The sequence below is a fragment of the Theropithecus gelada genome, chromosome 15 (genome assembly GCF_003255815.1).
Source record: "Theropithecus gelada isolate Dixy chromosome 15, Tgel_1.0, whole genome shotgun sequence".
NCBI lineage: Eukaryota > Metazoa > Chordata > Mammalia > Primates > Cercopithecidae > Theropithecus > Theropithecus gelada.
The window spans coordinates 108,369,009-108,382,021 of NC_037683.1; the positions used below are offsets into that span (position 1 = coordinate 108,369,009).

The 13,013-nt window shown below is 37.6% G+C and overlaps 1 protein-coding gene across 2 annotated transcripts in view; it reads left to right on the forward strand.

Moving 5' to 3' along the window:
* The window catches only part of LOC112607927 (contactin-associated protein-like 3), a 236,635-nt gene that overhangs the window by 140,473 nt on the left and 83,149 nt on the right, over window positions 1-13,013 (forward strand). For both annotated transcript variants that reach the window (XM_025359296.1, XM_025359295.1), the window contains exons 8-9: window positions 1,467-1,728; window positions 7,077-7,220. In XM_025359296.1, the coding sequence (XP_025215081.1) occupies window positions 1,467-1,728; window positions 7,077-7,220 (406 nt within the window). The remainder of the gene's footprint in view (window positions 1-1,466; window positions 1,729-7,076; window positions 7,221-13,013) is intronic.

Here is a 13,013-nt window from a genome sequence, read left to right on the forward strand (position 1 = left end):
ATTATATCCATTTCTAAAGTACGTTGTGGCAAAGTTTTTTTTAAACATGATTCCGTTTTGAAAATTGTTTTACTGCTGGATCAGTGTGGTTCTTAAACTTGGCTTTATCTTGGAGTCACCAGAGGAGATTCAAAAGATACAGTTACCTGGATCCACCCCCAGATATTGGGATTTTAATTGGTCTGCATCTGCATCTGGCAATTCAACTGTTTAGCTAGGTTTGAGAGCCACTACCCTATATTATGTCTTGCTCCAGTAACATTCTTTTTCTAAAATCATCTATAGTATGTTAATATAAATAAATCCATGGAAATTCCAAGTAAAATCAGAATTGCTGGGGTTTTTCTCTGGAACTGAAATTCCTATGTGTGAATAATGCCCAAGAATTGCTTATTCCTTTCACCAGCCAAACAAAGCAAAACAAAAGCATTAAAAAGCCCGGTAAGATGTTGACTTACCAGATATTAAAACATACTAAAAGCTGCTATGCTAGAATCAGTATGGTAGTGGATAGGAATAGAGAAGTAAGAACAAAGTTGAGATCTCAGAAAGATCCCAGTTTATGTGCAAAGTTATTAGTAATAACGAATGTGGCTCAATTTGGTGGAACAGGGATTATTTCAGAAATTCTGCCGGAACAAACAAGTGTCCATAAGGCAGAAAATAAGCATGATCACTATCTTATACACACTAAGAATATGTAAATTGAGGAGGAGAAACAAACCACAACAATCTTAAAGAAAATCTATGAGATTGTAGGACCTAGGGTAGTATGAAACTTTCTTAACAAAGATTGGAAACTCAGAAGCTGTAAAATACAATAGAGACATAATTGACTATATAAAAATCAATGTTTTCATGCTAAAAATACTACACGCAAACATTGTATGTAACTATTAGATCTGAAAACCATTTGAAAGACTGTCAAATATAATTTTCCAACAGCTAAAAATATGAGCCATGCAAATATCAAATAAGCATGTGTCAAAGATTTAGTCAATTCATTAACTAATGAGGGGACTAGTCAAATAGTAAGCTGGTTCAAAGGAGATTTTGAGGATTGTGTAGGGAAGACCAAATGTTGCTCAGGAGAAAGACAGAGTATGAAAATGTCCTGTTATTTGCTGTATCCTCAGGGCTAGCACAGGGCCTGGAAAATAGTTCGCACAGATTAAACTCCTATTGAACTAAAATTATATTGAGACTCCTTTACTAATGCTGAAGAAGTAGAGAAGTGGAGAATTTCTCACACACAGAAAGCCACATGGACATCTGCCCAATTATAATAATACTTATGCTGAAAGAGAAGATAAATGTCATTCATAGATTTCGGCTTTAGCAGGCAGACTAATTTATAAAATCCTGGATTGATAAAAAGCCTTGTACGTCTTTGTAAAATCTGACTTTAATTAGATAGAAGCACCACCTGTAAGGCTGTTCAATGTGCTCTTTTGTTTTATTTGTAGGGAAATGTGTCCTTCTCATGTCCACAGCCACAGACTGTCCCTGTGACTTTTCTGAGCTCCAGGAGTTACCTGGCTCTGCCGGCCAACTCTGGGGAGGACAAAGTGTCTGTCACTTTCCAATTTCGAACGTGGAACAGAGCAGGACATTTGCTTTTCGGCGAACTTCAACGTGGTTCAGGGAGTTTCGTCCTCTTTCTTAAGGATGGCAAGCTCAAACTGAGTCTCTTCCAGCCGGGACAGTCACCAAGGAATGTCACAGCAGGTAACAGTTGTATTCCCATAAACCTGACATATCCACATGGAAATCATTTGGTAATGAGTGAATGAGGCAGTGAGATGCTCGATGCCCCCAGTAGAGGAAGAGATTGCTGTTTCCTTTTAGACTGTTCCTGTGTGGCACACACAGCCATCACTAAAGTGTTCTTTTGACCAAAATGACTCTATATGAGAAATATGAAATGCATATTTCTGCAGATGTACCTTCCCATGTACAAGGAAAATATGTAATACCCTTAAGCTCCATTTCCTTACAAACATATACCAGCCTCCATCCCAAAGAACTAGGGTCAGGACCTCATGGAACAGACAACACCCGGGGCATGTTCCTCTCCTGTCCTCACTTCTTTCCCTTCTCCACCCCGCCTCTCCTCTTAGGGTCTGTGCACAAATATTCTACACACAGTAGGCAATTGATAACTATCACCTTATAGTGAAAGATGCTGGCAAATACCAAGAGTTCTTAATCTTTTTTTGATGGCCGATTAGTTTTCTGGGATAGCCTAGCACCCTGGAAGAATCTCAGCTCCTCCACTTACTGCCCTTCTGAAATGCAAATCACCAAGCCTCCTGAGCCTCAGCTGTTTTCACTTGTGAAATGGTAAACCTCAGACCTCCTTTGCAGGGAGAACAATAGGAAGGAAGTCTGATTTTATTAGCACAATGCCCACCCCACACACAGGCCTCTCATCCCCACTCTCCGTCAGGGCTTGTTTTTGTTGGGCAAATGCTTTGCCGTCCCTGCTAGGTTAGGGGCTCAAATCCCACGAGGCCGGACTGAGTAACAGTAGATGGGAACTAATCTCACGTGCAGTCCGATGTGGGCACATGTGTTAACTACAGAGCTGCTGGATTGTGATGACTGGATTTGCACACGGGAGGAGCGCTGGGTCCTAAATTGACATTGTGCCTAAACTGGCATCAGAACCAAATGGGGGCTTTAAAAATAAAAAAAAAAAGATAGCGTGATCTGAAAAAGAAGAAGGCATAGATGAAGAGGCTGACTTCCGCTTGAGACCAGGGGATTATCATGCTCAAAAAAAGATTCCTTTTGACTGTAAGAGGCACATGTGACTACACTGCTGTTAAATGTTGTGGTATGAAAGCAAGACCTGTGAAGAAATTCAGAGGGCGGGACCTTATCTCAGTACTTCTGGAACAATCAGGCAAGCCCTGGGTATTAGAATCTGTGGCCACCTCACACAGGTGTTTTAGGGGAGATAAAACAGATATTCAGAGGGAATGTATATTTTTTTATCGTTTACAAATGCAAACCTATTTTCCGTTTCTTTACGAATAAGATTTTTTCCAAGAAAGGTTAAAATTATAACCCACACACAGATACAGAATGAACATATGTCAGAGATTTTCTTTAACTCATTAATTAATGAGAGAACCAGTGTTAGGGAAATAAGATAAAATCGCCTACCAACATAGTGAATCAGTTTCCCAAGGTAGAAAGTAAAGTCTTATTACAGAATAAGTATTAAGCCAGACTGTGATGCACATTTCAGGCAATCGCTAATGTGATTGCAAAGACAGATTTCATCCATTTATATAGCCAGACAGATACAACCCATTACATACATGTTCTAAAGATAAAGGACAACTTGTCCTCAAGTAAGAGGACTTGACAGCACCATTTTGCTACACAGCCCATCTTATATTCACCTGGTAACTGGGGAGGCACACTCCTTTATACACAGGAAAACTAAACTCCTTCATGTCTCTTTGACAAGTGGAGCCAGGCACCTATGTTAAAATCCCAGGGAGATAAGGAGTTAGGAGCACTACCTTTCTTGATGTTTATATTTCAAAGAAATGTCTCCAAGGTCCTGAAGGAAAACACTTCTGGAAACAAGAAAGAGGCTAAATAAGGTTTTTTGTTGTTGTTGTTTTTGTTTGTTTGTTTTAAGATTTTAAAGATGTACAATTACAAGTTTTGTGAAAGAAATGCTGTAAGGAAAAAAAGTGAGTGAAAGTGTGTATCCCTTTTAGCACTAACAAAGTTTTTGTTTGTTTGGTTTGGTTTGTGTTTACCCTTACACCAGTAAGGCCAGTTTAAAGAAGTACCACACATTTATAGTCAGAAAGGAGATGCTGAGATGCAAACCTAGCAGAACTTGTCAATATCCACAGGGAAAGGCAAATCCCTTCCCTGTACACACTTTGCATCTCTGTGGACAAGCATTATTTGCATTATTATCAGTGTTCTGCAAGTTAACTTCCGTCACTACACAGCTGTAAAGTAACCCAGTCCAAGATGATGGTTTACAATCCTGTAATGTCAGCTAATCTTTCCACAACCAGTAATCTCTTTTCCCCATTTCAAAGACCGCCCTCAATTTTTTTCCTACAGTAGTTGGTTCAGCTTTACTGCTGATGAGTTGCATATATTCTGGATTCAATGAGGTGCTGAGCAAGCACTTCGTCCAGTTCTGGGTTGCACAATAACTAGAATTAAATATAATTAAAGTTCTTAAATCTCATCAGGATTTTGCTTGAGCTCATGGCTTTGTGAGTGTGATATTTTGCCTCTGCAGTTAAAATGTTGTAGTTGTTAACGCAGAGATCATCTTCATACTCAAATGTGTTTAAAATAATATCTATGTTGTGGACAATTAATTTAATAACTTCTCATTAAAATATAGATTCCACTGTATCTGATTTTCTTGTGCATAAACTATGGCCAAAGGCCAAATACAACCTAATAGAAAACAAAAAGGAAACAAATGTGGATGATAGACATGAAAACAATTACACAAAGATCTGCTTTTATTTGTCAAAAGATATTCTTAAAGAGGGCACTTTTTGCAGTTATAAAAAGAACATGTCAAAGATTTTGTTTAACTCATTAGTTTATGAGGGAATCAGTAAGATGTTACAACAGGTTCAAAGAATCAAAGATATATAAGCAGTAAGCTGCAATGATTTTGTGCATCATGTAAAACTGGCTTATTCCATGGGATGGGGTAGAGGAACCAGGAAGATCAATTGTGTTTCTACCAGACGAAATTCATTTGCATGTCTGTGGACAATAATCATTTGCCTGCTTTCAATATTCTACAATTCACAGGATGATAAAAGTATTCAAAGAAGGGGCCAAGCGTGGTGGCTCACGCCTGTAATCCCAGAACTTTGGGAGGCCGAGGCGAGCAGATCACAAGGTCAGGAGATCGAGACCATCCTGGCTAACATGGTGAAACCCGTCTCTACTAAAAACACAAAAACTTAGCCAGGCTTGGTGGCGGGCACCTGTAGTCCCAGCTACTCAGGAGGCTGAGGCAGGAGAATGGTGGGAACCCAGGAGGCGGAGCTTGCAGTGAGCTGAGACCGCACTCCAGCCTGGGCGACACAGCGAGACTCCATCTCACAAAAAAAAAAAAAAAAGGAATTCAAAGAAGGTAAAAGGCACAGAGACCTGCCGAATCATATAATCCTCGAGACTGTGTTTAGACAGGGCCTAGTTTTACATTGAAGACATCCGGATTCTTGGTTGATTTTAGAGAATAATTTATTTCCTTACACTTTATTATTACTTCTGCTTGTTTCATACATCACTGAAGATTAAAATGGAAAGCTAAAAGTTTAATGTTAATTTTTAATTTTTAAGAAGTACTACATTTGAAATGCTAATAATATACTAACTTCACATAAATGCATGTTAGGAAGAAAAATAAATCAAGCACAGTCATTTTAATAATTTACAGGTTTCCTAAGACTATCAAGTAAAATGTTAACTTTATAGGAAAATTTCTATTAGTCTAAAGTTTATTATGATATATGTAACTTCCGAAATAGTTTTGATCTTTGTGTAATTTTAAACTTCAGTGCAGTGTTAATTTAATAGGCCTCTTGAAGCTAATCTTATTTTTAGACCATTTATTGGCATGTATCTTTGACATATTACCAAGTAAAAGAAAACACAGAATACCTCTAGTGATTTTAAATACCTTAACATTTAAATTTACCATCAAAGACAATTCATTATGTTACCAAATTATTTCACAAGATTAATTTCATAATTACTACTAAGAATCATAAAATAATGTGGATGTGAATGTAAATATATAAAAATACTGTACATATATAAAGTACACCTCCAGTTCTTTCCTAAGCATTTTTTATCAAATATTAAATATGTTTTATTTTATTTTATTTTATTATTTTATTTTATTTTTTTGAGACAGCATCTCACTCTGTCACCCAGGCTGGAGTACAATGCTGTGATCTCAGCTCACTGCAACCTCTGCCTCCCGGGTTCAAGTGATTCTTGTGCCTCAGCCTCTGAAGTGACTGGGACTATAGGCACATGCCACCACACCAAGCTAATTTTTTGTTTTTTAGTAGAGATGGGATTTCACCATGTTAGCCAGGCTGGTCTCAAACTCCCAACCTCAGGTGATCCGCCCGCCTCAGCCTCACCAACTGCTGGGATTACAGGCGTGAGCCACCATGCCCAGCAAATAATAACTTTTAAAAGACAGTATGATTATGTCTATAATCATAATGTGTTAATTCAGAAACACGAATATATGTTAAAGATTTTAATTAATCAATGAAGAAACCAGTAAGATGTTATAGTCAGTTCAGAGGAGAATTCAAAGTACTACACATACAGGCAGGTAAGAAATGCCAAAATGAATTACAGACAGAAATGAAATGGTCCAGTAACCAACTGCACCCCCCCAGGCACAAGTCATTTGCATTTCTATGGGTACAAGTCATTTTGCATTACTATCAGTTTTCTACAATTTACAGGGCTGTAAAATAGCTCAGACAGTGAAAGCAGGGTTTACCTTAATTAATGGGTGCAGTAAGCCAGACATCCAGTGATCTTTCGCCCCATTTCAAATCCTGTTGCATCCCATAAGTATGTACAATTATTATGTGTCAACTTTTTCTAAGAAAAGCTTTTCACAATCATTCTTGACATTTTTTATCAACTCACTTTCTTGATTCTTGTAAAATATTTTTGTTAGATTCAGTGAAGCAAGTAAGTTTTGCATTTAAAGATTGAACCAAACTGTGTTGTTTTTATCCCATTGTAAAGGCTTCTAATGTATATATTTGATAATTAAATTCTAGGTACTTTAAGCAGATTATCAGAATTTATTATAGTGATTCTTCAGAAAGAGTAATATTTTTATTCATGTATTATTTTCATAATAAATGAAATTTTTAAAGATAGGTGGTTAATTTTTTTTTTGGTGATACATCAACATGTAAATACCACTCTTCTCTGACTTATTCAGTGATCTGAATCAAATTGTTTTCAAGTGTTTACAGAGCTCATAATTTAGAGTTGTCTCTGACTGATTTTATTTCCTCCAGGTGCTGGATTAAACGATGGGCAGTGGCACTCTGTGTCCTTATCTGCTAAGTGGAGCCATATGAATGTGGTGGTGGACGATGACACCGCTGTTCAGCCCCTGGTGGCTGCGCTCATTGATTCAGGTGACACCTATTATTTTGGAGGTAAGAGAACGCAATTGAATGACATTGGCAGTGGAACCACTTTTTATCTTTATTGCTTTGCATTTTGAGTCTCTAGTCAAATTTAAACCAAGTTATTACTGAGAAATAATTTATCTCTAGCCATGAAATTAATACTTTTTGAGTTTGTAAAAAGGAAACATTTAATCAATTTTTCTTCCCAATACAAAAATAAGTATCTGCAGAAAGTTTACTTCCTATTTAAATAACTTGATATTTTCATCTAACATTAAAAGAAAATATATTTGAGCTATACGTAGTAAGTAAGTGGAAACTTTCAAATGTCAATATCATAATCATATCTCTACAACAGATAAATCCATTTATACTTCTAACAGTTAACTTGTAAAAACAAAACAAATTATATTGTCTAAAGTCATTGGCTTACATAAAATATTACTTATATATTTAAGTCTATATCTAAATATATACTACTGAATCATTAGTAGACAGCTCAGTTTATAGATAGATGGATAAATATTTTTTATATGGAGGAGAAATGGGAAATATACTGATTATGAAGTACTTTCAAAACACTGACAATAATAAATATTAATTAATAGGAGACAAGCATATTAAATGAATCCAGTATAATTGGTGTTACACCGGTACAAAGTACTGAATGTTTGCTTCCTCCCACCCAGATTCATATGTTGAAATCCTGAGCCCCAAAGTCATGGTGTCAGGAGGCTTTGGAGGGTAATTAAGTCAGGAGGGTGGAGCCCTCATGAATGGAATTAGTGCCCTTATAAGAGAGGCCCACGAGAACTCCCGTGCCTCTCCTGCCATGGGAAGTTGTAAGGAGAAGACTGTGGTCTGTGAAGCAGACACTGCATCTGCTTTGTCTCAGACTTAGACTTTCCAGCATCCAGAACTGACAGAAATAACTGTTTGTTGTGTAGGCCACTCAGTTCATGGGATTCTGTTAATAGCAGCCCAAACTGACTATGAGAACTCATAAGCTAAAGAAATGGAAACAAGTGGATCTTTTGATTATAAAGGAAGTTTGGATTTTTTTTAAATTAAAAGAACCACTAGGAATAACAGCAAAAGCCTGCTATGTATTCTAGAATGCTCCTGTGAGCCCAAAGATGAGGCTTATATATCTGGAAATCACAGTTAAGAGAAATAATCATGTGAGAAAACTTGTCACATGGGGGCATGGATGCCTGTACTTTAAAGCATTCTGTTATCATCCCGTATCACCACATATATGATAAGAAAACTTATTCTCAAGTAAGAGAGTTTTCAACTAGGTAAGAAATTCCATGCTGGACACAGATATAGAGAGCCACTTTGCACTGTACCTAAACACTGAGGTGTTACGGAGGTAACTTAATTACTTGTAATTCTTACTGGAAAGGTAAATATATTCAACCTTTCTTAGTAATAAAAATTGTATGTAAACAGAAATATAGATCTAGTAATAGAAGACTTGCTATATACATACAGTCCTATACACTGCATTTTACCTCATCAGTATTTGTGGTGTTTCACAAAGAATATGTACTTTTCCAAATATACAGTCACAGACATTCAAAGACTTCACTGAGCTGCCTCTGGCACACAGTGTGTATTTAAATTATTTAAGAAAATTAAAATGGCCTGAGGAATCTCTGACCAGACAAAGCCTTGTAAGTGGTCTTAACTTTGCTTGATTTACCAATATAAGCAAAACTTTTAACTTGAGCTATTTCTTGTAAATGGCTTTAAAAAAAAAAAAAAGTCAAACTTAAGGCTAACCAATCAGAGGGCACCAATTAACTTATATAACTAGAGACTTTCCAGCAGGATCAACCAAGTAAGGCAATTGTATAACTACAACCAGTGAAAAATCTGCTCCTATATTTACCTTACAGAAGCTGACCCTTTTCATTCCCTTGAAAGGGTCCCTGAACCAGTTCCCATTTGAAGCTGCTTCAGCAGTGATTGATGAATCACTGTTAGCTCAAATCAACTTTTGTGCCTCCATTACCTTTTATTAATGGATACATTTATATCTCTAGTTGGATGCTTTTTCCTCTAAGCAGACACAAAGTAAACCTGAAGAGCTTAAGATTTTTATTTTTTTTTAATTTATTAATTTATTTTTTTGAGATAGAGTCTCGCTGTGTCGCCCAGGCTGGAGTGCAGTGGCGCAATCTGGGCTCACTGCGAGCTCTGCCTCGTGGGTTCATGCCATTCTCCTGCCTCAGCCTCCCGAGTAGCTGGGACTACAGGCGCCGCCACCACACCTGGCTAATTTTTTGTATTTTTAGTAGAGAGGGGGTTTTCACCATGTTAGCCAGGATGGTCTCAATCTCCTGACCTTGTGATCCGCCCGTGTCGGCCTCCCAAAGTTCTGGGATTACAGGCATAAGCCACTGCACCAGGTCAAGATTTTTAGAATTAGTTAATGCCTTGATTTATCTTGAGTGGATGATAACATAAGGAGTCCTCAGAAAAATGTAGCCATGCCTGCCAACCTTTTCAGAAGAGCGAAGTTAGCTTAAGGAATAATCACTTGTCCAAGGTCGTTAGTGATCTGAGAAATTTCATGTGCTGAGGATGATGCCAAATTCAGGGTTTCCAAGTATGAGTACCAAGATACCTCCTATACCTGCTCTCAGCCATATGTGGTATAGACAATCATCTCAACAAAATTTTTCCAAACCAAGTAGAGTAAAACAGTAAACAGAACAGAGATTTTTTTTTTATTAGGATGGGACTAAAATCTGTCCCTCCTTTAGGATGAGGGCTAAAATCTGCATGACAGAAACAGATGACAGAGTTTGATCCACACTACTTTGTTTTCACAACTGCTAGCCCAGATGGAATAGGTCTAGAAACTACTGAAATAAGCAATAGAAAATCTCAAACATTATAGTCTTTGACAATGTATATTCATATATATTCCCATTTCCTTCAGAAAATACATGATGCTTCTCTTTTTTTTAAACTTATTTTAGGTTCAGAGGTATACATGTGCAGGTGTGTTACACAGGTAAATTGCATGTAATGGGGGCTTGGTGCACAGATTATTTCATCACCCAGGTAATGAGCATAGTACCCAGTAGGTAGTTTTTCGATCTTCACCCTCCTCCCACCCTCCACCCTCAAGTAGGTTGTGGTGTCTATTTTTTCCTGCTTTGTGTCCATGTGTGCTCAATATTAAGCTCCCACTCATAAGTCAGAATACGTGGTATTTGGTTTTCTGTTCCTGTGTTAGTTCACTTTGGATAATGGCCTCCAGCTCCATCCATGTTGCTACAAAGGACATTATCTCATCCTTTTTTATGGCTACATAGTATTCCATGGTATATATGTACCACATTTTCTTTATGCTACTGTTGATGGGTATTTAGGTTGATTCTATGTCACTGCTATTGTGAATGAATATACCCATCTATGTGTCTTTAAGGTAGAAGGATTATTACTCCTTTGGGTGTATACTCAATGGGGTTGCTGGGTCGAGTGGTAGCTCTGCTTTAAGTTCTTTGAGAAATCACCAAACTGCTTGCTGCAATGGCTGAGCTAATGTATAACCCTCCAGCAGTGTATAAGCACTCCCTTTTCTCCACAGCTTTACCGGCACCTGTTATTTTTCGCCTTTTAAATAATAGCCATTCTGACTGGTGTGAGATGGCATCTTATTGTGGTTTTGATCTGCATTTATCTCATGACTAGTGATGCTGAGGAGTTTTTCATATGCTTGTTGGCCACATGTATCTTTTTGAAAAGTGTCTGTTCACATCCTTTGCCCATTTTTCAATAGGGTAGTTTTTTTTCTTACTTGTTAATTTAAGTTCCTTATAGATTCCAGATATTGGACCTTTGTCAGATGTATAATCTGTGAATATTTTCTTCCAGTAGGTTGTCTGTTTACTCTGTTGATAGTTTCTTTTGCTATGCAGAAGCCCTTTAGTTTAATTAGGTCCCATTTGTCAACTTTTGTTTTTGTTGCAATTGCTTTCGGTGTCTTTGTCATGAAATCTTTGCTATGTCTTACGTCCAAAATGCTATTTCCTGTATTTCCTAGGTTATCTTCCAGAGTTTTTATAGTTATAGGCTTTACTTTGTTTTTTTTGTTTGTTTGTTTTTGTTTTTGTTTTTGAGACAGTGTCTCACCTGTTGCTTAGGCTGGAGTGCAATGGTTACGATGTGGCCTCAACCTCCCAGGCTTAAGAGATTCCCCTGCCTCAGCCTCCTGATTAGCCAGGACTACAGGCGCGTGCCACCAGACTCAGCTAATAATAATTATTATTATTATTATTTGTAGAGATGAGGTCTTGCTATGTTGCCAGGCTTGTCTCAAACTCTGAGACTCAAGCTGTCCTCCCACCTCGCCCTCCCAAAGTGTTGGGATTATAGGCATGAGCCACTGCACCTGACAGGTTTTACATTTTACTCTTTAATCCATCTTCAGTTGATTTTTGTATATGGTGTAAGGAAGGGATCCAGGACCTGCTTATGGTTAGCCAGTTATCCCAGCACCATTTATTGAATAGGGAGTCCTCTCCCTATTGCATGTTTTTGTCGACTTTGTCAAAGATCAAATGGTTGTAAGTTTGTGGCACTACTTCTGGGCTCTCTATTTCATTCCATTGGTCTGTGTGTCTGTTTTTGTACCAGTACTATGCTATTTTGGTTACTACAGCCTTATAGTAGAGGTTGAAGTTGGGTTACGTAATGCCTCCAGATTTGTTCTTTTTGCCTTGGATTCCCTTGGCTATTCAGGCTCTTTTTTGATTCTATATTAATTTTAAAATAGTTTTTACTGGTTCTGTGAAGAATGCCATTGGTAATTGGATAGGAATAGCATTGAATCTATAAATTGCTTTGGGCAGTGTGGCCCAATATGGTTAAAAACCATATTTATTATTCCTATCCATGATTATGGAATGTTTTTCCATTTGTATGTCATCTATGATTTCTTTGAGCAGTGTTTTGTAATTCTTGTAGAGATCATTCACCTCCCTGGTTAGCTGTATTCCTAGGTATTTTATTCTTTTTGTGGTAATGCAAATAGGATTACATTCTTGATTTGGCTCTCAGCTTGCATGTTGTTGGCATATAGGAATGCTACTAATATTTGTACATTAATTTTGTATCCTGAAACTTTACTGAGATTATCAGATTAAGAAGCTTTTGGGCAGAGATGTTGGGGTTTTGTAGGTATAGAATCATATAATCTGCAAACAGCGACAGTTTGACCTCCTCTCCTCCTATTTAGATGCCTCTTATTTCTTTCTCTTGCCTGATTGCTCTGGCTAGGACATCCAGTACTATGTTGGGTAGGAATAATGAGAGAGGGTATCCCTGTCTTGTCCCAGTTTTCAAGGGGAATGCTTCCCATCTTTTGCCCATTCAGTATGATGCTGGCTATGGGTTTGTCATAGGTGGCTCTTATTATGTTGAAGTATGTTCCTCCAATGCCTCATTTGTTGAGGGTTTTTAACATGAAGGGATGTTGAGAAAATACCTGATGCTTCTTTAGAGACAAATATATGAAAGCAAACAACATTTCATGAAGGAATGAGGAATATTTTGTGGCAGCAAGAATGACTCTCCAAGATGCCCTAATCCCTGAAAACTGTGAATATGTTACATCACATAAGGGATTTTGCAGATGTAATTAAGGTTGCAGACTTTAAGATAGGAGATGATCGTGATTCATGCAGTGGGCTCAGTGTAATCACATGAGCACCTAAGAGATTTTGACTCTGGTTGGAGGCAGAAGAGACACAGAAGAGAGGTGTGGGTGAGGGGAAGCCAGAGAAACTGGAAGCAGGAGAA